At 43.2% G+C, this 27,484-nt stretch overlaps 1 protein-coding gene across 1 annotated transcript; it reads right to left on the minus strand.

Annotated features, from left to right (window-relative positions):
* Nucleotides 1-27,463, minus strand: PGM3 (phosphoglucomutase 3). The gene is made up of 13 exons (XM_018052925.1): nt 27,357-27,463; nt 25,664-25,869; nt 24,129-24,313; nt 22,700-22,767; nt 17,009-17,142; nt 15,467-15,662; nt 13,909-14,066; nt 12,488-12,571; nt 5,359-5,457; nt 3,672-3,785; nt 2,514-2,636; nt 1,512-1,685; nt 1-450 (listed from the first exon to the last, which is right to left on the minus strand). The coding sequence occupies exons 2-13, from the start codon at nt 25,865-25,867 to the stop codon at nt 361-363; spliced, it is 1,629 nt and encodes a 542-aa protein (XP_017908414.1). The 5' UTR covers nt 25,868-25,869; nt 27,357-27,463; the 3' UTR covers nt 1-360.

A 27,484-nucleotide genomic window follows, 5' to 3' on the forward strand; every position in this document is an offset into this window, starting at 1 on the left:
TTGGTAATAAATAAGCTTTAATTTTCTAGCAGCCTTCATGAAATTTTCCTTGCATATATTATAAAGTTAATGACTGAATCATATACTTGAGCTCCAGTACTTTATATTAGTGTGATTAATATTACAGGTGAATTTAGTTTTTTTTAAAAAAAATGAAACTTAACAAATATAAGGCTTACCTATTTCTAAGAATGATTCTGGTAGTGTTTAAGAAAAACAATCAGATCTAGAAACAATCCAGTAAGGTACACTGTAAACATTATTATAAATGTGTCTGAACCTGTCACAACAGTGGCAGTAGTATTATTCTGTAAGAACTTTTTTAAAAACTCTGGTTTCTAAAGAATATAAAAATTGTCCTCAGAAACCTCGTTGAGGTCTTTCTCCAATTCCTCCAGCCAGCTGAAACACTGCCAAGCTCACTTCATATGCAAGGCTGTCTGTGTTTTCCTGCAAGTTACATAAAAGGATATTAGATGAAAAAGACACAGCATCTACCAGGTTACCTGCAACTCCCAGGGAGGAAGCTTTCCAATTTTGTTTCACTTACAAATAATTCAAATGAGAACTTTTTTTCATCTTTCAGTAACAAATTACAATAGATAAGTGGAAAACAAATCACATTCTTCTAAATCAGGTAAGTTCCTAACTAACTTTATTTTATAATCTGATTTGATTATCATGTTAAAACTCTGAATAAATTCAGTAATAAGAAAAGACATAACAATACGTCTCCGGTCAGTAATAGTGTGAAGAGTTATTGACTCTTTAGGCAGTAAGTTGTTAATGGCAAGAAGGCCACAGTTGACCAAAAGCGGAAGTAACTGTTGAGGCCCCAGTTATCCTTTCCTCATGCACCAGGGATATTTGTTTACTGCATTCTGTAATGGCCTGAATTTCTGCAAAAACGCTACAGCTACTATATAAATTGAAGAGATCTCTTACTGAGGCTCTGGCCATCCCCCTGTAACTTTCCCTCAGCTGAAAAAACACTTTTAAGTCTCTGATCCTATCAAGAAAAGGGACGCACACAGCAAGGCTGTCATTTAAAGGAAAATTTTTGAAAACCAAATTGAAAGCCTAGACACAAAGAGAAATTTCAGGCAGCACGGGTGCAGTACCAGTGAGTTTAGAAATGAACTTCAAAGTAAGTCATTTTCATGGATTTCAGCAACAGGATGTTTTTAAATGAAGGAAAAATGTACATTCCACTTTAGGATGCATAAGCTTAATTACTATGTGTCAAACTACGTATGTATTGGTATACTAAGTAGTATTCTTAGAGCAGTTAGAAATATGACCCTTTTAGGAAATATAGAATACATTACAAGAAGAATATCTGGGGGAGTTTTAGTCAACTATGTAACTACTACTGAAGAAAAAAGGCTCCATAAATCTCGGACATTAGAGATTCCAATAGCATTAAAATAGTTTTCTCTCCTGCTACCACCCTCCTCCACCGCCTTTAGATTCTCACTGCACATTCCTTCAGTAGAACTGTCTCAGCTTACCTGCGAGTCTGCTTCTGCATAGACTCGGACTATGTCTTCTGTACCAGAGGGCCGGACAAAAGCGCGGGAAAGCCTGTACTTCTTCACCAGGGCATTGATGGCCTCCTGGAGTCCTGGAGGTCTAACTACTTGTCTTTCAGCGTCTGTGGTGCTAATGCCTTGCCGGTCTGCAACCTAGGCACAAGCATTTCGTGTTTTTTCCTATATCATACTCCCTTTCAGAAGCTTGGCCCAGTCAGCATAATTCCCACCAAAAGATTATGGCTATTTAATGTCAGCAGGAACAGACCTACATTCCAGCTGATTGTACCACAAAGTACAGTGCTGAGGTAGATTACCACAGACTGTCTTACAGTCACTACTAAAATAATGGCCAGTACTGTATGGCTTAGTCATTGATCAAATAATCTTAGGTATTTTTTTAAAAAGGGAATCATAAAAATCTTAAAAAAAAAAAAACTTGAACAATCAGCAGTCATTTCTGTGAACTGTGGATTTAATCTCTCTCTCAAAAATGTCTGTTGGTAAATGTGTAATCTGGTATATACCCATACAGAAAACAATCAGCAATTTATCTAAAATGCCTTAAAAATTGTGTCCCTTTTAGCCCAGCTTCTAGTTCTCAGCATCCAGCCTCTGGAAGTACTGCGTGAACCAAGACTAATGCAGAGGAAGGAAACATCTGCACTTGAACCAACAAGCTAGCCAGGGCTTGCTTCAATATAATAGTGGGGATGTGGAGGACACTAGTTGAAGCTAGTGTAAAGGGGGTTCATTATTTTGTTCTCTCTTCACATCTTTAAAATTAAAAAAAAAAATAATATCTTTTAAAGTGATACATATTTATAATAAAGTTGGAAACCAAATACTTCTAAGTAACAGTAGAATGGTTAGGAGGGAATTCTGTAGTTTTTAAAGATGTGAGAAAATTCAATCTTTTCTATGCAATACATATGTGTAAAATGAACTTGGTTTTTAGAAAGGGAGTGAACTGGCTCACACCTTAACTTTGAGCTGTCTGTTTGGAAGGTCTGTATAGAGAGCGTCCCACTGCTGCACGGTCAGGCCCTTCAGAGCCAAGATGGCCTCAATCACCAGCATGTCGGAAATAGCATCACCAATTGTCTGCAAAATGCGAGAACATGAGCACGGCGTTGATAAGAATGTCTTCTGTCTGAGAAAACCATGTCCTGGCTGCCTCCTCCCCCCATGCTGCATGACTGACTGGGGTGGGTAAATGCACTACACTGAGGGACAGACCTCTATGGAAGGCAACAAGAAAAGGACTATAAAGAATACTAAGACCACCTGCCTTTAATCTCCTTGCTCATATGTAAGGTGAGGTTAGGCTGGATAACTCTTGAGGTTCCAGCATTAACACTCTGTGAATGAACATTTTATTTATTGCTAGATCCCTTCTGAGATATTACGCCATGATGGTGGAAGGCCTCATGCATGGTAAAGTGGAGCTTTTGGTGGTAAAACACACCTAAAGCTGGATACTCTGCCATACTCTGCCACTGAGTAACTCTTTAAGGCTGTTTCTTCGTTTATAAAACAGGAGTTATGATGCCGACTCTTCCTGTTATGCAAGGATTACACACTGAGGTCTATGAACTGCCCATATGTGCAAGACTCTTAAATATAAGTTCTGTCGCTTTCCACTGACCTATGCTTTGCTCGTCCATTTCCACAATCTCCACTCAGTCCCAATCATCTGACCCACAGATGTGCTTCATCAGACTATTTTTTCTGAATTCCCTTGACAAGGTTGGTTTCAAAACATATATATATTTAGCCTCACAGATATACCTCATAGCTGAATCTGTTGACCTCAGCTGTAAACTAATCATTACTTGAAAATCTGAAGCACATAAGTGTTCTGCCACTGCATTTCAGTTTAAATCTACACAGCTGCAAGGAAGCTGCCACAACTTTTCCACTTCGACGTTTGATGCAGCACATGACCCTGTCTACCTTCTGACTGTCTAAGTAACCAAGAGTCCTGGAGGAGGGCATGGCAAGCCACTCCAGTCCTCTTGCCTGGAGAATCCCTGTGGATAGGAGCCTGATGGCTACAGTCCATGGGGTCGCAAAGAGTCGGACACGACCGAGCAGCCAAGCATAACCAGGAGTCCACCATCCCCCTGCAGTTCTCACCTGGTTAAACAAGTCAATTATACTTTCAAGCATCTTGGCAGCTTTCCTTTTCTCATCTTCTGATTCTTTTGCTAGTTGTTTTATCTTTGTTTCAGCAGCTTTACTGAACAGTACCTACAATAAAAGCATACCAAAAAAAAAATCACCAAACACAAACCATGCCCCAGTCAGTAAGTACGATCATCCCAACTAAACTACTTTTGAAACTCTCAGTGAGTCTGGAGAAACCAAGGGAATAAAAATGGCAGCTGTAGAATATATGAAATTAATGTAAGATCAAATCAGAACTCAGAAGGTATTATAGGATTATAAAATTGGGTTACCAAAATGTAAAGATTACCAAGAAAATAATCACCCTGGCAAAGGTGAATGCATATGGTGGGTGTATGATGTTGCTGTCAGCCAGCTAAACCAGTTCTGGGCAACCAGCTTCCTTAAGCCTGATCTGTATCCATTCTACTTAGAAGAATATAATTCATTGCCATTAATACAGTTTTCTTGACTTAATTTTTAAGGACATAAGCTAAAGAAAAGTAGAAAAGAGGTTTGTCATACATATTACACTATGGCAAACGGTGCCGTGGATACTCAATGCATGATATGCGTCGTGCTCCTGAGGACTCCTGCCGTTTTGAACTGCTTGCCCACATGGTTTAGTGCCTTCAGAGGCCCAGCACTGAAGAGGAGCAGCACAGTACATGCGGCCGCTTGATGAAATACAAAGCTTGTTGGTAACCAAGATGCACTGGTCACTTCTTTTGTGGAACCATGGCCACTCCCATTCATTTACTCTTCGCTAGGAGATCTGAGCAGATGCAACAAACACCCCTATTGGGAAGATCCCCTGGGGAAGGAAATGTCAACCCACTCCAGTGTTCTTGCCTGGAAAACTCCACGACTGAGGAGACTGGTAGGCTACAGTCCATGCGGTCGCAAAGAGTCGGACACGACTGAGCAACTTCACTTTCAGGCTTGTGAAAACTAAAATATTTACTAGTTCAAAAGCATTTACCAACCCTGCATAAGATCACTGAAGTTATATTTCAATGACATTTTCTAGTAACTTACTATTTTTCCTCTTATAGTCATGGCCTATTCAAGCTAATTTTGAAATAATGAGAATTATCTGACCTAGATAACATTTTCTGTTAACCATCTCAAATCCATTTATGATATAAGGCTAGATATTAAAAAACATTTAATAAAGAAAACTTTTGAACCTTATGAATATACTACAGACTTATGTTAAAATGCTATCAGGATATGCAAATTATATCTCAAACTTTCATTCTCCCTCTGCTAAGAGTCATAAAAAATTTTAGATGCCTATTGCAAATTATTTTACACTCATTTCTAGTTGCTTGTAAGTTAGTCCTCAACCTTCTCACACTTTTGAAGAAAAATTTTAAATGATGTATAAATTGCCTAGTTGCAGGGGAATTAAGACCTACATATTTTCAAAGAAACTATATATATTATAGGAACAAATTAGTATTATCTCTTCACATTCCAAGAAAGATCATTACAATGTGAGAGCCACGGTTTCACAGAACATAAGAAAATATCAGCTATATCATTTCTATCACCATCCCAATCATTTCATTAAAGTGGAATATTACCGAATTCCATCTTTTAAAAAAAAAAAAAAGTGCGAGCTAAAGGCAGGTCATTATTTATGAGAACTTACTGTGCCATGCCCATTTGCTTCAAAATAAACACCAATGTCAAACTCTTGAGCTTTGTGGTGCAAATGTTTAACACCAGTTTTGGTACAGTAGACAGGTACCTGAAACACATATTTATAAAACAGCAGCAGTTAATCAGCAAATATTCACTGTGTACTTAACCAACCTTGATGGTGTGGTCACTCACCTTGAGCCAGACATCCTGGAGTATGAAGTCAAGTGGGCCTTAGGAAATACAGGAACAAAGCTAGTGGTGGTTATGGAATTCCAGCTGAGCTATTTAAAATCCTAAAAGATGATACTGTTAAGGTGCTGCACTCAATATACCAGCAAATTTGGAAAATTCTGTGTAGATGACAATAAACTGCAGAAAATTCTTAAAAAGATGGGAATACCAAACCATGTTACCTGCCTCCTGAGAAACCTGCACGCAGGTCAAGAAACAAGTGAATCAGATAAAGAACAACAGACTGGTTCAAAATTAGGAAAGGAGTACATCAAGGCTGTATATTGTCCCCCTGCTTATATAACTTATATGCAGAGTATGTCGGCGAAAGAATCACAAGCTGGAATCAAGACTGCCAGAAGTATCAACAAACTCAGATACGCAGATGATACCATTCTAATGGCAGAAACCAAAGACAAACTAAAGAGCCTCTTGATGAGGATGAAAGAGGAGGGTGAAAAAGCTGGCTTACAACTCAACATTCACAAATAGATCATGGGAGAGAACAAGATGGCGGAGGAGCAGGTGGATGTGGAGTACATCTCTCTCCACGGATACATCAGGGAAACACCTTCAGACACAGAAGTGCATGCAGAACACCAGCTGAGAGCAGATAGGAGGACCTGACCAGCAGAAAAGAATATATAGAACCACGCAAAACTCAGTAGGATGAAGGAAGTAGGGGAAAAACAGGAGTCTTAGTAAGACTGGACCTGCCCTCGGTGGATGGGGCAACTGAAGCAGGGGTCTGATCCTCACAGTGGGGCAACTGAGTCAGACAAAAAACATTTAAGTGAAACAGCTGATCTGTCACAGCCTAAATGGAATGAGAATCAGACAGTCCTTGCCAAAGCCATCCTTAGCCAAGACAGGGACCCAGGTCCCCTGGAAGGCGCAATGGCTGGCAGCTGGAGTTTAGGGACTGTGGAGCAATCTCAGGGCAAGTGCTGCTGTGGACTGCAGAGAGATGGATTGAGGGGATGTCAGGGAGGAGACTGTGGCGGGAAATGCCTGTGGAGGAAAGCCAGGCAGCCATGGAAGCGAGGCGATACTGCTGAGTCATGCGTGGGGCGTGGAGCCATCACCGAGGTGCCTCTCTCCCCACACACCAGCATCAGCAGCTGAACAATCAAGGCTGGCCCATCAAATGCCTAATGCACTGAACTACAGAGTAGGACCCCAGCCACGGGGGCCGCCCTCTATGTGCCTGACTTGCCCAACAATAGAGAAGGACCCAAGGCAAGAGAGCCCTCTAAGCGCCTGAATGGGCGAAGCTACAGAGAAAGACTGGCCAATGAGGCCTTCTGATCACCAGCTACAAGAGGCTCGAAAAAAGACTCTGAGCGGGCCATAACTCCCACAGCGGAGGCAGTCCACGTCCCTGCACATTTTGCACCACCAGGGGCCCTGCCAGCCAAGCAGCTGCACCACCTTCACACCCAACTCACACTGGGACAGAGCTGCCACAGGCAAAACAAATCTGTGTCTATGGGCGCAGGGTCACTTCAGTCGTGTCCAACCCTCTGCGACCCTGTAGACTGTGGTGTGCCATGCTTCTCTGTCAGGGAGGGGGGTTCTCCAGGCAATACTGGAGCGTAGTGGGCAATACTGGTTGCCATACCCTTCTAGAGCACTGTATTTCCTGCTGCCCTAGCTGCCAACTCCCCTGAGTACCTGGTGCTGCCAGAACCCTGTGTCCCAAGCAGCTGAATGAACCGCCTCCACACCTGGCCCTCATGGGGCAAACCCAAGTCCTCCAGGGCAGCCTCAGGAGCAAACCCCAGTGGATGACCCAAACATGCAGAGGTGGAAATAAAACCACAATTGAAACCCAGGGGCAGCGTGGCTAAGGAAGAAGACCTAAAACCTTCCCACCAGCTGCACAAGCTGCTGATTAAATCCAAACGATCAACTAGGCAGACTCTGGGTCCATGGAATATATAAAAGGACATTGAGAGCTCCCACATAAGAAAAAGCACTGGTTCTGATGGCTGCAGACATTGGAGGCAAGAACACAGAGGAGCAGGACCAGATTAGAGTCTGAGCTGCCCCCACAGCAGGTCCAGAGATCAGCACAGTGTTGGAGGGCATCCTAGGGAGGCGAGGAGGGCTGTGACTCCCAGCAAAAGAAAGGATTCTGACAGCAGTGACTCAAGAAAAACATTTACTATTCTTTATGCTTTGACTTGTTCTGTAGATTCTTTTGGATTTGTCTTTCCTTCCCCCCTCCTCATTGTCCATTTTATTGGCACGATGAAATCTAATTAAGCTTTTGAGCTCTTTTTTTCCTCAGTCACATTTTTTTGTTGTTATAAACCTCTGCCTATACGCTGAGGAAACCAAAATTGAAAAGGACACATGCATCCCACTGTCCACTGCAGCACTGTTTACAATAGTTAGAGCATGGAAGCAACCTAGATGCCCATCAACGGATGAATGGACAAAGAAGTCGTGGTACATGCACACAACGGAATATTAGCCATAGAAAGGAGCACCTTTGAGTCGCTTCTAATGAGGTGGATGAACCTAGAACCTATTGTACAGAGTGAAGTAAGTCAGAAAGAGAAAGATAAATATTGTATTCTAATGCATACATACGGAATCTAGAAAAATGGTCCTGAAGACTTTACTTACAGGGCAGCAATGAAGAAACATAGAGAACAGACTTATGCACAAAGGGAGAGGGGAGGAGAGGGTGAGACATATGGAAAGAGTAACATGGAAACGTACATTACCATATGTAAAGTAGATAGCCAAGGGGAATTTGCAGTGTGGCTCAGGAAACTCAAACAGGGGCTCTGTATCAACCTAGTAGGGTGGGATGGCGAGGGAGATGGGAGGGAGGTTCAAAAGGGAGAGGATATATGTATACCTATGGCTGATTCAGGGTGAGGTTTGACAGAAAACAGCAAGATTCTGTAAAGCAATTATCCTTAAATAAAAAGTTTGAAAAAAAAATCATGGCATGCAATTCCATCACTTCATGACAAACAGATGGGGGAAAAATGGAAACACTGACAGATTTTCTTTCCTTGGGCTCCAAAATCACTGTGGACGGTGACTGCAGTCATGAAATTTTCTCTCCTTGGAAGAAAAGCTATGAAAAACCTAGACAGCATCTTCAAAAGCAGAGACATCACTTTGCTGAGAAAAAGTCTGTGTACAAAGCTACGGTTCTTCCAGTAGTTACATACAGATGTGAGAGCTGGACCATAAAGAAGGCTGAACACCAAAGAACTGATGCTTTCGAACTGTGCTGCTAGAGAAGACTCTTGAGAGTCCCGCGGACAGCAAGGAGATCAGACCAGTCAATCTTACAGGAAATCAACTCTGAATATTCACTGAAGGGACTGATGCTGAAACTGAAGGTCCAATACTTTGGCCACTTGATGAGAAGAGCCGATTCACTGGAAAAGACCCTGATGCTGGGAAAGATTGAGGGCAGAAGGAGAAGGGGGCGACAGAGGATGAAATAGTTGGATGGTATCACTACGTCAATGGACATGAGTTTAAGCAAACTCTGGGAGATGGTGAAGGACAGGGAAGCTTGGTGAGCTACAGTCCATGGGGTCACAAAGAGTCGGACCTGGCTTAGCAACTGAACCACCACCACCTACCATCCTAGGGAACAAAACTCCTGGAACTTAGTCCAGTGAGATTAAGCAATTAAAATACAAAGCCTAAGTGTCCCTGTGGGGGAGTGACTGCACAGCAGCACACAGCTGAGAGTAAAGCGGGGTGAGAGAGCTGAGGGGCCCCTTATAATGAAAGATTCAAGCTGGGGGAGTGACCTGATCTGATCGTTTCAGAAAGCTGTTTAGCTACAGTGTGGAGAATGGCTTAAAACCAGGGTCTTCCAGCTTTTACTCTAAAGAGCTAACTAATATTTCAGGCTTTGTAGGTCACATGGTCTCCATCACAACTGCTTGATTCTGTCTCTGTAGTGAGAAAGCAGTCACAAGACCATATGAAAACGAGAGCGTGGCTGTATTCCCATGAAACTAGAAACAGCTGACAGGTTCAATGTGGCCCAGAGGCCACTGTTTGCTAAGCTCTGGCTTAGGTTAGGTGGTTTCTATGGCTAATCCTAGTAAGAAATCAGTGACTGGAGTACTAACAGTGGGCAGCAAGTCTCGGATGGATCTGCCAGAGAATGGTTAAGGAAAGACAGCAGCGAAACTGCATAAGAGAGCAAGCTCAGACGGGCCTGGCATTTGATTGGGTTTAGGAGACTTGGGAATGGCTAGGGCTGAAAATATTTAATCTACAAGAGAATGTGTTGAGAAGAAGAGTCACCAATGTTCAGTTTCCTCAACAGGGCATCTTACTATAAAAGCCATTTTTGAGACAAATTAAGAAAATACAGAATAACCCAAACACCAAGAATCTCTATGAAAGGCAGGCAAGTGCGCCCCAGATGGAGTACCTTGAGTGGGTTTACTGTAACCAAATATTTAAGGCATATATTTACTGTAACCATATATTTAAGTCAGGGCACCAGGTAGTCACCTCCAGACATGTTTTATGTGGCCTAACCACTATTTCTTTTAAATGCTGAATCAGCTGCCAAGACTTCAAAGGTAGGAAATTCACACCAAAATTCAGATTTTCAGTTTCTCCTGAAGACTCTGACCAAAGGTGACAGCAGCTGGCCTGGCCACACCCTCCAAGTCTGTGCCCACCTGCTGGACTCATTCACTTCTCCTATCCAGATCCAAAAGGAACCTGACTCTGCCATTCCTGCTTTAAAAAGATCGCCAGTCCAGGTTCGATGCAGGATATAGGATGCTTGGGGCTGGTGCACTGGGATGACCCAGAGGGATGGTACAGAGAGGTAGGTGGGAGTGGGGTTCAGGATGGGGAACACAGGTATACCCGTGGTGGATTCATGTTGATGCATGGCAAAACCAATACAATATTGTAAAAGCAATTAGCCTTCAATTAAAATAAATAAATTTAAAAAAATAAAAAGAATGGGATGGCCACCAAAACTAGTGAAATGTAGCAATCTGACAAGGTATAACACTGACGTTGGAAAATATCACACTAGCCAGGGAGAGAAAGAATTACTTTCTGCAGACCCAATTTGGGTCCTGCAGCCTCTGATTCTTAAAGCAGATGAGATGTACAAGGCAGAGTCACCTGGTGGATGCTGGGGAAATGATTAGAAACAAAATCTCCTACCAACCCACAAAACATCTCCACAGAAGACTAAGAGAAGTTCTGTTACCAAATAACCAATAAACCAGACTGTGATGCACATCACAGGCAATCCTCTGAAGACAGCGGCCCCCAACCTTTTTGGTACCAGGGGCCAGTTTTTTGGAAGACAGTTTTCCCACAGACCTGGGGGTGGGAAATGGTTTCGGGATGACTCAAGTGCATCACATTGATTGTGCACTTTCTACTACTGTCATCACAGCAGCTCCATCTCAGATCCCGGCGCTAGATCCTGAGGGCTGGGGGCCCCTGGAAAGAGACCGCAAAGACAAATAGCAATCCCACCCTTTTACACACCTCAAGATAACTCTTGACCAAGATCTCTCCTCAACCACATGAGAGTCAGGCTCTTTTGAGCCTGAACAGGTCCTGTCCTCGGCCATGTCTCCAAGGACCCAGTTTTACAAAGAATCTTTCGCTCAATCACTTTAGCTGGAATCCCCTACCCTCCATATCAGCCCAAAATCCCCACCCCGTACCATCTGACCACCCAGGCCTGCCGTCAACAGAAGTCCTGTTACATTGGTTTAGCCAGAACCCTCCCTGAGGTTCCTCCTAGCAATTTTACATTCACCAACCCGCTCCCTGCCCCCATATCCTATTCCTTGGCTATAAAATCTCCACTTTTCCTTGTTGTATCAGGAGTTGAGCCCAGTCTCTCCCCCTACAAAACCCCGTGGCAGTCTATCTACCGAACAGGTCTGCTGCTCAGGAAGACTCTGCAGTACCTTTTGTCATGCGTGTGTGTGCATATTAGTCACTCAGCTGTGTCCAACTCTGATATCCCATAGACTGCAGCCCACTAGGTTCCTCTGTCCATGGAATTTTCTGGGCAAGAATACCAGAATGGGTTGCCATTTCCTTCTCCAGGGGATCTTCCTGTCCCAGGAAATCGAACCTGGGTTTGCTGCATTGCAGGCAGATTCTTTAACATCTGAGCCACGAGGATCTGTCGGAAAGCTGTGGCCACTGGGCTTGGCTAACTGTCCTTCTCCAAAGGAATGATACAATTTCTCACATCTCTCTGTCAAGCAGATGGGTGCCCGGCTCTAAGTGGTAAGGTGGTCAAACTTTCGGGAGGCTAAGTGTTGGGATGCTACCTTCCTTGATGTTTATGTTTTAAAGAGGTACTCTACGCCCTTATAGAAAAACCTTAACTGTAAAACTGGCCTATTTTGCCTTTCAAAAGATTGACATCACAAAAGGACAGAGAAAACATAAGCTTGCTATAAGAAACACTCCAGGAAAAGGGAGGAAGGAAAGTCTCTTTCCTTTTCTGCATTAGGGACAATTTAATTTTTTCTTTGTTTGATTTCTAGTTACCTTTAAGTGCAGTTTCCCTGGTGGTTCAGACAGTAAAGAATCTGCCTGCAATGTAGGAGACCTGGGTTCAATCCCTGGGTTGGGAAGATCCCCTGCAGAAGGGAACGGCAACTCACTCCAGTGTTCTTGCCTGGAGAATCCTATGGACAGAGGAGCCTGGCGGGCTACTTGCCCATGAAGTTGCAGAGTCAGACACGACTGAGCGACTGACACTTTCACTTTCTACCCTTAGGTAGACAACAGCTCAGGTCCATGCATTTCAATCTATTCATTTTTATGAGGGCATTATTTTCCTCACAGAAATACCCCACAATAAAAGGTAATGATGAAGAAGGTACCAACAAATGGAAAGTGTTCAATACCTTCATAACTTCTTCCAGGTACCGTGTTGAGCTTCCATTGGCATATGCAGTTTGTACAACACCGAGACTCAAACCATCTCCAATCTGGACAAAAACAAGGACAATTACCTGCCATCAAAGGCAAAGACCCTACGAAAGCAAACCTATAAACAGAGTTCTTAAGGATGACAAAATTATCGGCCAGTCCGGCCATCACTCAAGTTTTATGCAATAAACAACTCACAGAAAATTCACATGTATACCAGGAAAAAACCTAAGTACTTTTTTGAGTATTATTGAAAGCAATTCTACAAGGAACTCCTTTCACTCCCCAGATTTCCTTTATATTACCCCACAGATTACATCAGGATTCATTCTTAGTGCTGTATATTCTGCAGGTTTGGACAAATGTATAAGAACACGTCTCCATGTTTATAGTATGTACTTTCAGCCCTGAGAAGTCCTCTGTGCTCCATCTGTTTATCCTTCAGCATTCACTTCTCCCCACCACCTTGAAACTACTGATCTTTTAAATGTCACCACAGTTTTTGTGTTTTGGGTGTTTTTTTTGCACAGTATCCTATAGTTGGACTCACAGTGATATACACAGCCCTTTCAGTTTGACTTATTTCACTTAGAAATATGCATTCACATTTCCTCCATGTCTTTTCATGGCTTGATAGCTTTTTTTTTTTTTTACCGTTGAATAATACTCCTTTGTCTGGATGAACCAAAGTTTATTCACCCTATGATGGACCTCTCAGTTGCTAAAGAATCCTTTTTAGAGAAACCTGTCATTTCTTGATCTCTTCAGTTTTTAATAAAAATACACACTGAATTCTTAAAGTATACCTTTTCCATATTATGATAATTATCATTACATTTTATACTTAAAGCTAATCTGAGATTTCTGAAAGAGCATAACATAATAAACCTCACATCACTAAAGGTTATCATAATCATAGTAAATATATCCCTCAGAGGAGACTTTCTATATAAACTCAAGGCTCTGGGGAATGATGTTCATGGAACTCTCATTAAAGTGTCAGTTACCAACTTCCCTGGTGGTCTAGTGGTTAAGACCATGATTCCACTGCAGAGGGTATGGGTTCAATCGCTGGTTGGGGAACTAAGATACCACATGCCCCACAATTAGGCCAAAAAAGAAAAAAGGCAGCTATGAAGAAACCAGAACTTTGTAAAGCTCCAAATCATGAAGCTCTCTGCCAGTATAAAACAGAAAAGACTACTCCCTTTGGGTTCCAAAACCAGAGCCCTAACGTTGAAATGACCGGAATGACCGTATTTTTTTGTATTTTCTGGCCACAGATGTGAGGAACTCCCCACAAATCATGCCTCTGAGACGTTCAAGCAACTGCCTGATACCGAACAATTTCCCCAGTGAGTCTTGTGTGAAAGGGTGGTCAGCCCCAGCACCATACCTCCAACAGGAGCTCTTTGAGGAAACTGCTAATGAGGGTGGCTATCTTGTCTCCGTCTATGAGATGAAACTGACCGTCTGCATCATGGTAGTAGTAAACGATCCTGTCTGCATCTCCATCGAAGGAACAGCATCTTTCATTGGCCCTCATTTCAATTCCTAGCACCGAGAATAAATCAAAACACATTTCGGTCTAAGAAAGGGGGATAAAATTTAATGTAGAAAGTTTTAGGTTTTTCTCTCACACTAGTTACAGAGGGAAATTTTTTTTTCCCATTAAGTATTGATTAGAAGTGACCCTCTGTGTTTATACAGAAGCATGCCCACTATGACATTTCAAAAGGTGTTTGAAATTATCTTTCCAGGACTTCAGCAATGTTAAACATGTGCTAGGTAAAGAGTGAGCCTGTCCTTAAGATTTAAAAAAATCTAATTTCAGCTGAACAAAGTTTCTCCCAATTTGTGAACTGGAGCCCAGTTAAAAGGAAAAACTGTCTTTGTATCTGCAGATAAAGAACCATTTCTATTCTTACGTGACCAAGCAGAGGGTATAATCAAATATAAGTAACTGGAGTATTTTGTCAATGAGGAAAATCCTGATCATTCCTCCTGTCTGAAGCTCTACATAAACATATATTGTTTTTGAACATAAACAGAGATAACTGTTCAAAATCAAGGGAAGAGAATTCATTTAAATGGAAATAAAACATAAAGAAAAACACCCTTCCAAATAAAACCAGTATCTTAACCTTTGAATAGTTAACAGGTTTACTAGTATTTTTACACAGTAAGTTCTTTCACAGTTAAGCGAAAAAAGAGCACTCAAAATCTATCTAAGCTGAAACCCTATATGATACTAAAATAAAATTCCCTTCTACAAGCCAGTGGTTTGGCAACACAGATTGCAACATAGTGCTTTGAAAGCTATAGGTATTAAATTGAATTCAATTTCCCTTGTACTACATACTACATCCTTAAATAATCAGCAGCAGATACAGTATGTACTTAAATCCTGAAAAAAGTGGTTTTTCATTTGTTTATATCAGTAACAAGAAACACTATTTCAGAGCAAAAAAATTACAACCAGTGAGATTAATGTCTTGTGTAATTTGCATAGCTTACTGAAACCTGAGCAACCGTCACATCAAATTTTAGATAACATTACTGTTCCTTTACCACAAGAGATGGACAGCAGCAAATGGACAAATCCACCCAAGACCTACAGAATCAGACCCCCTGGGGTAGAGCCCAGGAAATCTACATGCTCACCAGCCTTCCAGGTGATTCTTATGTCTGCTAAAGCTTAAGAATCACTGCTCCAAAATCCCACGTCCTGATTCTGCTTTTTCCACTGGCTTTCCTGCCCCCTGTGAAGAGTCACAAGACTCTCAGGGCCGAGAGCAGCCGTGTTCTGAGTGTCATTGCGTGGCAACGGCAAGCGGACAGGGCCCAGATGTCTAACAGCAGCGGGGCCAGGACAGCTGCACGACTCTCTCTTTGCCACCTCTGTTTGAGTGACTGGTTTCAGACAGAGTGCTAAAAACACATTTTTCGCATACCCTGCGGAGGTTTCTGATGACTTTTCACAAAGTCGGCCCCACATAAATGGTTGAGTTTCCCTTTGGTCCCATCGTTGAACAGCTGAACGGACAGCCCCTGGGAAAAGTAGTGTCTCATCTCTGCCAGCTTCAGGGCGCCTATGCCGTTCGCACAGTCAACCCTGAGTGTTCTGCGGTCATCTCCGCTGCAGAAGGCCTGAAAAGGCAAAGAAACCGAAGGGCAACTTCAGGATACCAAAGTGAGGCATAAAGCACAGGTATGTGCACGTAAACAGCCGCCATTATTTCAGTTCACTTGTCTATTTTAAGCCAGGAAACAAAAGGGTACACATGTTCATATGAAAACTGTCAAACACCAAAGTAAGATTTCTAGAACACCATTTTTTGGTCACAGATATTGGAAAAGTTTTACAGACCAAATACATTACAGAAATGAAGCTTGATTATAATTTAGCAAGGTCCCTTATTAGTCTGTATTCCATAGCAATCATTCAAATGTGGGCATGAGTATGCAGATGAATGAGTAGCAATAATATCCGTCATTCTCTTCACAGTGTATTACACCACCGGACAAGTGGTTTTCCTGGCAGTCTCCTCTCCTACCCTCCCTCACCCCAAAATGTAAGTTCTATGAGAGCAAGGACTTGGTTTTGGTCAAACAATTCCTAACAACAACATATGCTCAATATTGGCTGATCAAGTGAATTATACCCCTCAAATCTCTGTTCAGGCTTAGGAAGCTAATACACCTTGAAGACAGATTTTCTTAACAGTAGATGCTTCCAGTATGACGCCAACAGCACCTACAATAACTCTAAGAGCAAATTCGTCTGCGTGAACACTTATGGAAACTGCAAGTTCATCACGCCTCTCCCGCAGTGACCTCAAAATGAGACAGGCTGGCACTTGAGACCCTTTGCTGCAGTGCTCGCACCTGGACAAAGTCTCCGCCAGCAACAAAATACAAAGAGAAGAGGGACTGAAAATAACTGCATGCAAGCAGTTGGGGCAAATTATGGGCAACAAGATATGAAAAACCACCCAAAGAAACCCAATTGCTGTGAGAGCTGGGAGCAAAAGCAGGGTACCGTGCATGCCCCCTGGACGCAACACCAGCTAAGGGGTGGACAAATCACGTAAGCCCTCCTCTAGCCAAAAGCCTGGACACGCCTCTTCCCTCCAATATAAGGAACCACCTTGGCCTCCCCTCAGCAAGCAAGCGAACCTGTGGGTTTTGCTCCCTTCTCCTGCAGCAGGGGCCCCAACAAAGCCCTGCCTGAATTTGTCTGGCCTCTTACCTATTTTTACTGATTAAGGAGGCCAAGAACCCTGGTCGGTAACAAGAACATACTATGTGCCTTGCCAAGTAAATGCCAACACAGAGTTAGCTGGCTGCAAGGGCCAGACCTTGCAGAGCCCTGGAAAGAAAAAGGAGACAGGCCAAATTTTTGGAAAAAAAAGTGACAAATATTTAAATAAACTGTTCAGTGATGTTCTTTTAAGCAACTGCTCAAACTCGAACCACATTGGAGAGATTCTGACCTGTTTGGTAAGTTCCACAAAGGCTGAGGACAGTTTCTGGTAGTAACCCTCTACGGTTGCCTTTCCATACTGGCCTTTGCTGTTTCGACAGAAGACCATGTAGTGCAGCTGGGGCGTCGTCAGCAAGCCATAATCTGTCACAGAGACACAGTCACTTCACACAGTTCTTAACAAAGTTGAAGACTCATGCTGTGTCAATTTCAGGGTCATAAATCATCTTTTAAAAAAGACATCTCAGAAAATACAAGAAACGCTGTTTTAAACCACCCAGAAATATGCATAAACATCCACTGAAGTCATTAAAACTACAGGTCATGCTGTGATACTGTGATTTATACCAAGAATCATTCATTTGATCGGTCTCCATTTCTGGCAGAGCCTCCACAGAAAGGCATCTTTTGTTATGCTAATGAGGTAACTTTCAGAAGGCCCTTAGAAACCTTAGGGGTGGCTGGTTGCCTGGGAACCAACCACAGGATTAGAGAGCTGAAATTTATAGACCTGCCTGCCCCCCTCCAACGTCCTCCCAAACTCCAGGGAAGGGAGAAAGGAGGGACAGGAGACTGAGTTCAACCAAAGTTCTGAATTCACCTTAGAACAAAGTTCAACTTAGTTCACCAAAGATCTAAGCAGCCATGCCTATGTAAGGAGGCCTCCATAAAAGCCCTAAAGGATGGGGTTCCAGGACGGGGAGCCAGCGGGGACTGGGGGGCCCAGGGCGCACTGATGCCCCACGCCCCTCCCCACATGAATCTCCACCATCTGGCCGTTCCTGGGCTACACTCCGTATAATAAACTGGTGTGCTAGGAAGTCAAATGCTTCCCCGGCCCAAGGAGAGGGTGGTCAGGAGCCCAGGTGAAGGCATCGAGGGGCAAGGTTTGAGGCACTGAGCCCTGCACACCTGGGATGTGGCTGCCAGGTGGATGGAGTCAGAATGAACTGTTTGGTGGTGGAAGAGGCACACACTGGACACATACTCAGTTGTAAAAGAAATACAAACTACTAATGACAGCTAAACCAGTCATCTGGTATAGATCGGCGGCAACGTACAAAAGTAATAACTGGGCTCTATTTTCATAACATTATAAACCATGTAATTCAGATGAACCCTCCTTTTAAAAACAACCAAAACTGAAAGATAAAAGACTTTTATCCCTTTTCAAAAAGAACTGCAGTACCAATTAGGCCAGAGTTAAGTAAGAGAGAATTCCAGGATGCAAGATAAACAAAGCCAGTTTTGCTCTGAGGGCACTCCTCTAAACTAGGAGTTGAGCAATGGTTCTCTGTGTAGAAGGTCCATGCTGATCTAAGACGTGCAACTCAGCAGAAGTGCCTGAAGCCCCAAAGGCCTATTCTTCAAACCAGAATTCACATCACACACCCCAAGGTTCACTGCAGCACTATTTACAATATTTACAACAGCCCAGACACGAAGCAAACTAGATGTCCACTGACACAGGATCGCCTAAAGAAGACGCAGTACATGTTACACTGGGTTATTACTCAGCCAGAGAGAAGGCTGAATGGTGCCATTTACAGCAACATGGATGGACCTAGAGATGATCAGACCAGGAGAAGTAAGCAAAGACAAGCATCATACGACCTCACTCACATGTGGAATCTAATTTTAAACAAAGGATACAAATGAACTTATTTACAAAACAGAAACAGACTCTCAGACTTCAAAAACAATCTTATTGTGCCCAAGGGGAAACATGGAGGGGAGGGATAAATTAAGAGGTTGGGATTAACATATACACACTACTATATACAAAATAGATAATCAACAAGGACCTCCTGTACAGCACAGGGAACTCTATTCAATATTCTATAATAACCTACATGGGAAAAGAATCTGCAAAAGAATGGACACATGTATAACTGAATCACTTTCTGTGCATCTGAAACTGAATGTTGTAAATCAATTATACTCCTATATAAAGTGGATGTGAGGGTTGGACTATAAGGAAAGCTGAGCACCGAAGAATTGATGCTTTTCAACTGTGGTGTTGGAAAAAGACTCTTGAGAGTCCCTTGGACTTCAAGGAGTTCAAACCAGTCAATTCAACCTTCAGGTTTGAATGAATATTTAATTCACTGGAAGGACTGATGCTGAAGCTGAAACTCCAATACTTTGTCCACCTGATGTGCAGAACCAACCCATCTGAAAAGACCCTGATGCTGGGAAAGATTGAGGGCAGGAGGAGAAGGGGACGACAGAGGGCGAGATGGTTGGATGGCATCACCGACTCAATGGACATGAGTTTGAGTCAGCTCCAGGAGTTGCTCAACAGGGAAGCCTGCCATGCTGCAGTCCACAGGGTCGTAAAGAGTTGGATACGACTGAACTGAAATAAAATAAAAATTAAATTTTTTAAAAGAAGGACTATTCAGTGCAGAGCTTCCCAGGTGGCTCAGTGGTAAAGAATCTACCTGCAATGCATGAGAGGAAGGTTCGATCCCTGGGTCGGGAAGATCCGCTGGAGGAGGAAATGGCAGCCCACTCCAGTACTCTTGCCTGGAGACCCAAAGGACAGAGGAGCCTGGCGGCCTACAGTCTGTGGGGCTGCAAAAGAGTTGGACACAACTTGGCGACTAAACAACAACGCTCCAGGGCAAGACTGAGTCAGGAGTAAGCCCCCGGGGCCTCCCCCCAGAAAGCTGACCTGGCGCCAAGCAGAGCAGAGGGGAAAGTCCATGCCCGACGAGCTGGCACCACAAGCGCAGGCCCCCAGGGACTCCCAGCGCAGAGGCACACGGCCACAGGGGCCCAGAAGAACGCTGTCATCGAGGAGCCTTATCACCCACCAGCCGGGCAGTACCCCAAGCAGATGCAAACACTAAACCCCGCCAGGGCAGTACATCTTCATCGTGAACCTCAAAAATGTCCCACAGATAATTCTCCCAGAAAACAAATAGCTAAACACACAAGAAAGGGACTATGAGTACGAAGCAAGAGAAACAGCGAAAGTGGACCAGGATCCAATAAACACACTGTGACAAAATTTGTCAGTGGTCTTCAAAGCCAAGCACAAGAGTCTGGACGGAAGGCAAACGGTCCCTTTAGGTTCTTGAGCACTGCAGCTGTGTAACAGATATTTGGCTCTGGTATAAGGATTAGATGGGAGAAGGTGGAAGAGCTTTAAAAAAAAATAAAGTGGGTAGAAGCTCAGACCAGCTCAGTGGCAGTGCATAAGGAGAGACAAACAACAGTCCAGAGACACACACTGAAGGCTGAGACAAGCGGATTTTGTGACCAGTATCAAAATCACAAAATAAACATTTACGAAATGACAGTGACTCAATAAAAACATCACCATCCATTCAACAGATCAACCCAGAAACCTAGCAGCCATTCTTCACACCTCTAACCTCACCATGAATCACAAAAATCCTTTAATGTCATTACTAATTTCACCGTTTCCCGTTTTTCTCACTAGCAAGTCTTGCATGAATCTACTACCTAGTCTCCTAGCTGGTTTCTCTTCCTTTCCGAGACCAACTCCCTCCTCTCTCCAAACCACAGCCAGAGGGACTGGCTTAAAGTGAAAATGTGATGCCATTCGCTGGCATAAACTCCTTCAGTGGACTCCCGCCATACTGAAAGTAAAACCCCAATTCTGCCTGTGACTTGTAAGGCTTAGAATGACCCGGCCCCTGCTCACCTCCCTAACCCTATTTTCTAGTAGCTTCTCCCAGTCTCCCTGAGCTGAAGCCACATCAACCACCTTTGTTTCCTGAAATACACTAAGTGGAAGACAGCAATGAGCAAAAGATGTTAGTTTGTTTTTAAATCACTCTCAAATTTTTCTAGGTTCAAACACTAGAACAGTGATGGTTCTAGAGTTAGAAGGACAGAGCTGGAAAGGTCAACCATTCTGCGGATGGCAGAAAGAACACGATTTGGGGCAGGGTGAACCTGGGGGAGTGGGCAGCCACCTATGGGGAAACATGACTCAAACCAGTGCTTTCAAAACCACCTGCTGGACATCCCTGGTGGTCTGTGGTTGGCAGCCCACCTGCCAATGCAGGGGATGGTCAAGGAGGATTCCACATGCCATGGGGCAACTGAGCCCAAGAGCCGCGACCACTGAAGCCTGAGTGCCTTGAGCCTATGCCTGGCAACAAAAGAAGGTGCCACAATGAGAAGCCTGCTCATCGCAACCAGAGCGCAGCCCCCACTTGCTGCAACTAGAGAAAGCCCGCATGCAGCAACGAAGACCCAGTGCAGCCGAAAATTTAAAAAAAAATTTTTAATTATTGAAAAAAAAAAAAAAAAAAAAAACCCTGCCAACAGGTCAGGGAATCTACTTAGTGAGACCCAGTCAGCATTTCTCCATTTTTTAATGAAACAGATGAACGCAAGTCACGGAGGATGGTAAGCGCTGTTCTCTGAAAATTCTGTTTCAGTTATTCACACAAGCACACTAGACACATGTCATGATCCAAGACAGGCTTCTTCCTACAGGCTGAGCTATGCTATGAAACACACTCCTGGAGGGTTCTACATAGCAGGTAGTCAAAACTGTCCGATGAACTAATAAGTGAATGAATAAAAGAGTATTTGCAGCTGGAGCTATGGCAACAAGGATGCTCATTCAGAAATGAGGCAGAATGAAAGCAGGAAGTGAGGAAAGCCCATATTAGGAGACAGAAAAGGATCCTGCAGACAGGACAGTATGGAACAGTGGCTGAAGAAGTAGGGGAAAAAGAGGGAGAGATCACTCTGTGGATAGCTGCCAAGAGATCAACTGAAATAAGAAATTTCAAATATCAGTTCTGAGAGTTATTCTTAGATCACAAATCCCTTTGAGTATCTGACAAAAGCTACAACTCCACTCTCTAGACAAGCGCTTGTGCAGGTAACATGGTGCACTGTACCCAGAGGTCCATAGGGTCTGGCAGCTTAAACAGTCCCTGGGGAGGCCCAGGCCCCAGGTGAATTCCTGCTTTCTAGCAGATGAGTGTTGGCACAGACATTTCCCTGAAGGGGCAAGGACAGGTATTCACCGCCAGCAGGCTTCTTATAATCAGAAGAGCAAATAGAGAGCAAACTAGGCAAGTCTGGAAGAGGCCAGGTTATTAAATGGGAACTGAGGGACACACGGAGGTTGAGAGGATCAAGAGAAGATGCTTTTAAATGAGAGAAATCTGACACTAGGAAAATTCACCTCCAAGCACAGTGGAGTCACTGCATTCACAAGATGCACAACCAGTGTGAGAAGAGGATTCCAGCCTGTTTCGCTGCACTTAACTCTTCACTTGGTACAACGGGAAAGATCATCTATCAAAACTTAAAAATCATGATCACAAGTCAGTCAAAGGTATTTTCCATCATTACCTGTCACACTGCCTCCACATGTGATCAGCTATTAGAGATTACCTGCCTGATAGAAAGAACTCCCCAGAATGAGTATATCAAGTAACTTCAAGAGTTTTTATACCAATATGTTCAGGCTTAATAAAGGAAGTTAAGATCAGCACTGCCTATAGATAATCTCCTACAGCTGAAATATAACATGCATGTCCAGAAAATTTTTTTTAATTTTTTAACTTAAAATGCTAGTAGTATTTAAGTATTTAAAATGCTACAAGTTCACTTATTTTCAAACTTTTCTAAATTAAATTATGCATTCACTTTGAGATTTTTTTTTTTTAAGACTAATTTACAAGTCAGAACAACTACATACCATGGAATTGACCTCCTAAAACTGTCACACCGTCTATTACAGACTGTGACAGTTTCTCACTGCTGGGCCTAGGAAAGAAAAGGAAGAAAATATTACATCTTATCCAAGACCAACTGAGCTTCAAGTTCTGAAAGCAAATGCAGACATTCTATGTTACAAATTTCAGAATAATAAGTCCACTGTATTCAAACTAAATGAAACCTGCATAGCCCAAAAACTCTGAAAAATACGGGTAAAGTGTAAGCATTTTCCAGTGGCTTTTCTCAATATATTTCTTGGAAAGAGTTTTGCCTTTTAAATGAATTTAGGAAATAGATATAAACTTTAACACTAATATAACTGTAACACCAATTACTCCTACACTCAAACACTTTTTCAAGTTTGATGGTAACAACACATTTACTGCTTGAAAACAGTAATGGTAAATACACACAGAGCACGTGTGGGCCAAGGCTAGGTGTTAAACCACCTAGGGCAGAGAATCCAGTTTTCATTTTAAAAAGTCAGAATAAATTATTTTTCTATCTGAAAATAAAGATCAATATACATACCTGCTTTATAAAACAAGATTTTCTGTATCATTTAAACTAGTTAACAGGTGAGAGGAAAATACATGTGGATGGATTTACTGTGAGATGATATCTGCTTCAGAATATAAACCACTTGGCTATTCATTACCTACAAATCCACAATCAGTGGTAACACATTAAGGGTAACACACTTCATGGGTAAGCGTAAAATGGTAAGGCATTTAGCGACTGAGTAGAAATCTACTTTAGAACAAATCTCTGGCTAGAACCAGATCTTATGCTAAAGAGAATGCTTCTGTTTCAAAGTACACTTTTAACCTAACATTTTACAGTGACACTTCTCTGTGAAAGAAGCCAAGAGCTGCTAAATGTGACAAACATGTATGTAGATGGTTAATGCTTTCCAACTAGCTCTAGCAGAGGAAAATGTGCGAGCCAGCAACACAGGTCATAGTCTCCAAACACAGGTAAGCAATAATCACATGTTCTTACTCTGCAGCGGAAAGGTGCAAACCTACAGAAACAAAGGGATGGGAGACATTTGGGAAGTGCCTGTCTTGCGCCAGGAAACAGGTGTGTCGTCTACACTATCTTATGTAATCTTCAGGAAGGCCTGCGTGATGTAGGCTCACCATCAACACTGCAGGCGAGCAAAGGTGCGCTCCAAAAGGTTACGCGACTTGCTCAACTCATACAGTAAGCTTGAGAGTTGGGGCTCGGACACCAAGCCCAAGCTAGAGCAGTGACTTAACTCCTACGTCCTACTGAAAAGACCAGGAGGAACCTCTCAGGGTGGTTCCATTCCACCTGACTCTTTCCATTTGTCTCGAGTGCTAAAACTGATACAACCACTTATGCGGCATTCAAAAATCAGCTTTCACCCTGGCTCTGATGGGCACCTGGTATCTCTACCAATCACCACGAAGGCATCTTGGTGCAGATCCACGGCTGCCTTCTCGCTGATGTCCACCAACACTCTGGGCAAATGTTCTTCCTCAGCGTTTGCCAAGCAGGTAGCATGCTCCTCCCAGGATGCTGCCAACATTTCACCCAAAGGATCCACCAATTTCACACCATTGTCTTCCTAAAAAAAAAATAAAAATAAAAAGTAATGTGCACAGTCATGAGGAAGCAAACCCAAGCTGTTTCTCCCCAAACAAAAGGCAGTGACGGCCAGGCAGTTTCCCCGGTGACCACGACTGAAGGCCAGGTGCTGGACCAGGTACTGTACACGCATCACCTCAGTAAATCCTCACTGCACGTGTCATCAATCTAACTAATCCTCCTACGGTTACTCCAATCTCTGAGAAAACCGAGATTCAGAGCAAGTAATCTGCTTGTGTTCATACAGCTAGGAAGCGTCAGTGCTGATATTAAAACATCAAGTCTATCTGACTCTTACACCCAACAGCTGCTGAGCCCCCCCTAGCCTTTTAAAAGGCTGTCACCCGTGCATCCACCATCAATTAACTGATGAGGCACAACCGCAGCAGAACCAGGGTCCCTGGAGACCCTCCTCCCTGCAGCTGCACTCAAAAGAACACACTGGAAGGGAAGAGCTCAAAATTGTCTTAAGACGTGCTTGTGGAATTAACAATAAATATGGGGTTCTGCCTACACATCATTAAGCAAGTGTGGTGATTTAGACATTTAACACTTAACACATTTATAACAATCCACATTTAGAAGCTGAATAAGCAACATCCTCTTGTTTTTCGGTGGGGGCGGGTGTGAGAGGAAGAGGTTACAATCCCTCACTAACCTGCTGATTTAGCTACAAAGGCAAAAGTCTTGTGTTCTAGCAACTGAACAGAAGCATATTATTTAAACAATGTTTTAGTGAGTTATAGGCCAGTACAGAATAAGATAATTAAGTTGTGTCAGAGGAATACTTTAAAAAACTTGATTGTCATAAACCCTAGACTCATCAGGCCTGATCAATATCCTGTCCAATGTTCACCTCTGGATCCCTCAAGTCACATGTCCAGCTGTTCACTCAGAACAAGAGACTATTCCCTAGCTATAGAAAAGCTGTCTGAAAATTTTCAAAGTGTGCTAAGTCTTTTCAAAAATTTGTCCTCTCCCCTCCCCCAGCTTGCCTCCAATCTCTTCAATCTCTGCCACATTAACAGAGGCAACACTTTTTATTACTGATGCTGTCTCAATACAACTAAGTTATAAGGACATTGTATTATTTCTCAATATGGACACACTCCAAAAAATGACTGTCTCATTTCACTCTCTCCACAACTGTTAAAGAGTTGTGAGTGAAATGACCACTTGTTAAGAAAAGTGCTTGTTCAAAACCAAAGGCATAGAACAAGGAAAAAGCAAAGTACTAGAATTAGAACTTGAACTGGGGTCAAAGTGCTCAGAAACTAAAGTTTGGTCTTGGAAACAAAAGCCTGTCTTACTGGAGCACTAAATGCATTACCTCAGGATTGTGCGACGCTGTTACCATGACTCCTATGGCAGATTTTGTCTGCTTTGACCTCAGGACAGCTAATAATCCCATTCGAAACATGACATGATCAAGATGTTCTGCTTTCGTTCGAAATCCAGCAGTCCCATATTGAAGAATGAGCCCGTCAGGCTTGGCATGTAACACTGACTGCTTTGTAACGGCATCTAAATCCATGTCTGCAAAATAAAGGAATATTTTTCAGGTATAATAAGAAATCTTCCATGGACCATTTGCTTCAAAACCTGTCATCCCAAACTAATACATCTGCCTCATTCTGACCTTCCCCAAAGAAGCCTACGTTTGAGAGGGAAGAACAGTAGAATACATCCATGGGTTAGCATTACCTGTTTTGTCCACTGCAGGACAGAAATCAGGTTGTCCCCAACAATTCCTGGACACAAGGCAAACTTTTAAACAGTCCACTCCCAACTAAACTGAAGATTCCACAGCACAACAAAAGATGCTGAATAATCACAGCACTCTTGGGAAGAACAAATGGAGGCACCACACTCCTGATTTCAAAGTACACTACAAGCTACACTAATCAAAACAGCATGGCCTTGGTATAAAAAAGATCAGTGGGACAGAACAAGAGCACCTAGAAATAAATCCACACATGTGACCACTTACGAGTCACAAAATCCTACATGATCAGGAATCATCTCATTTTATAAACGGGAAAACTGAATTCTGGGTCTAGCTTACTGCTGATGGACTGAGGCCTGAAGTCACATTCTCAAGTGGACCTAAGCTGCACATGCAAACCATCTGGGAAATCTGTGAAGTTCTGCTATTCCTCCCAGGCTACAGAGACTGATTCCCAAAGGAAAAGCAAAGGGGAAAAACCTCCTCTCCAAGACTACCCAGATCTCCACATACACCATGGGGTGGATTGTTGTATTTTCATGAGGATCCTGACGCCCTTCTAAATTAAGCTCTCAAACAAGCAACATCTTCCTTTTACCTTTAAAGTCAAAGGTCAGCCTGTAGCCCACTAGACTTCCTTGTTTTCTTTATTGTCCTTCATTACTTCAATGAACAACAGTTAAATGTTTTTGTTCAGCTGGAAAAAACTGGCATTTAGGAAGCTAATTTAGTTTGACCTAGAGTGGACAAATCTATTTTTCAAGCATGAAGACATTTCATTAAAAACTGACCAGTTGGCAATATACCATAATTATTCATAAGGGCGTAAACCTGTTTCGTCCAAAAGTCTTTTTTAAAATAAAAAAGTCAAGATAAAATGCTTCCATCATTTCAAGCGTTTTATGTCCTAAAACTACTTTTGATGAGTATGCAAAGGTTTTTATTGAAAGTATCGTCAAGTCCAAACTGCGACCACTCAAAAAAGCCTAGAACGATCCCCTTTCCTCTATTCAGCCTTGAGCACCTGGTTAGTTCCCCTAACTCCTCGCCCCCGAATCTGCCCACGTTTCCTGGCACCCAGCCTTGAGGCCCGCACTGAGGTGATGGACGAGACCCCTTCCCCTAGCTCGACCCTCGGGCCCGAGCCTCCAGCCCGCTCCCCAGCCCGGGGACGAGTAGGCGTGTCCCTCGCGGCCCGCAGCTCAGTCCGCCAGATGCCCACTAGCCTCTCGGGTGGCCGAACGCCCGCCCACCGCAACGTCCCATTCTCGCCGCCAAGCCTCGGGGCCCCGCTCACCTCCGCCAAGACACTCCCCTCACCCCCACCGCACGGACCACCTTCCTCGCGGCAGCGCCGGGAACCGACTGCGGCGCTGAGAATCCGAAGACGTGGCTCTGCGTGGCTTCCGGCTCGTTGCCCCGCCC

Source organism: Capra hircus, chromosome 9 (genome assembly GCF_001704415.2).
Source record: "Capra hircus breed San Clemente chromosome 9, ASM170441v1, whole genome shotgun sequence".
NCBI lineage: Eukaryota > Metazoa > Chordata > Mammalia > Artiodactyla > Bovidae > Capra > Capra hircus.

What these genes read in the sequence shown, in the direction of transcription:
- PGM3 (XM_018052925.1), bottom strand. Translation starts at nt 25,867, where the DNA reads ATGGATTTAGATGCCGTTACAAAGCAGTCAGTGTTACATGCCAAGCCT. An exon ending in GTGATTGGTAGAGATACCAG is followed by an intron (nt 22,768 to 24,128) that starts GTGCCCATCAGA and finishes TTTCTTTCCTAG; the next exon opens with GCCCAGCAGTGAGAAACTGT. An exon ending in ATGCAGAAGCAGACTCGCAG is followed by an intron (nt 451 to 1,511) that starts GTAAGCTGAGAC and finishes TGTAACTTGCAG; the next exon opens with GAAAACACAGACAGCCTTGC.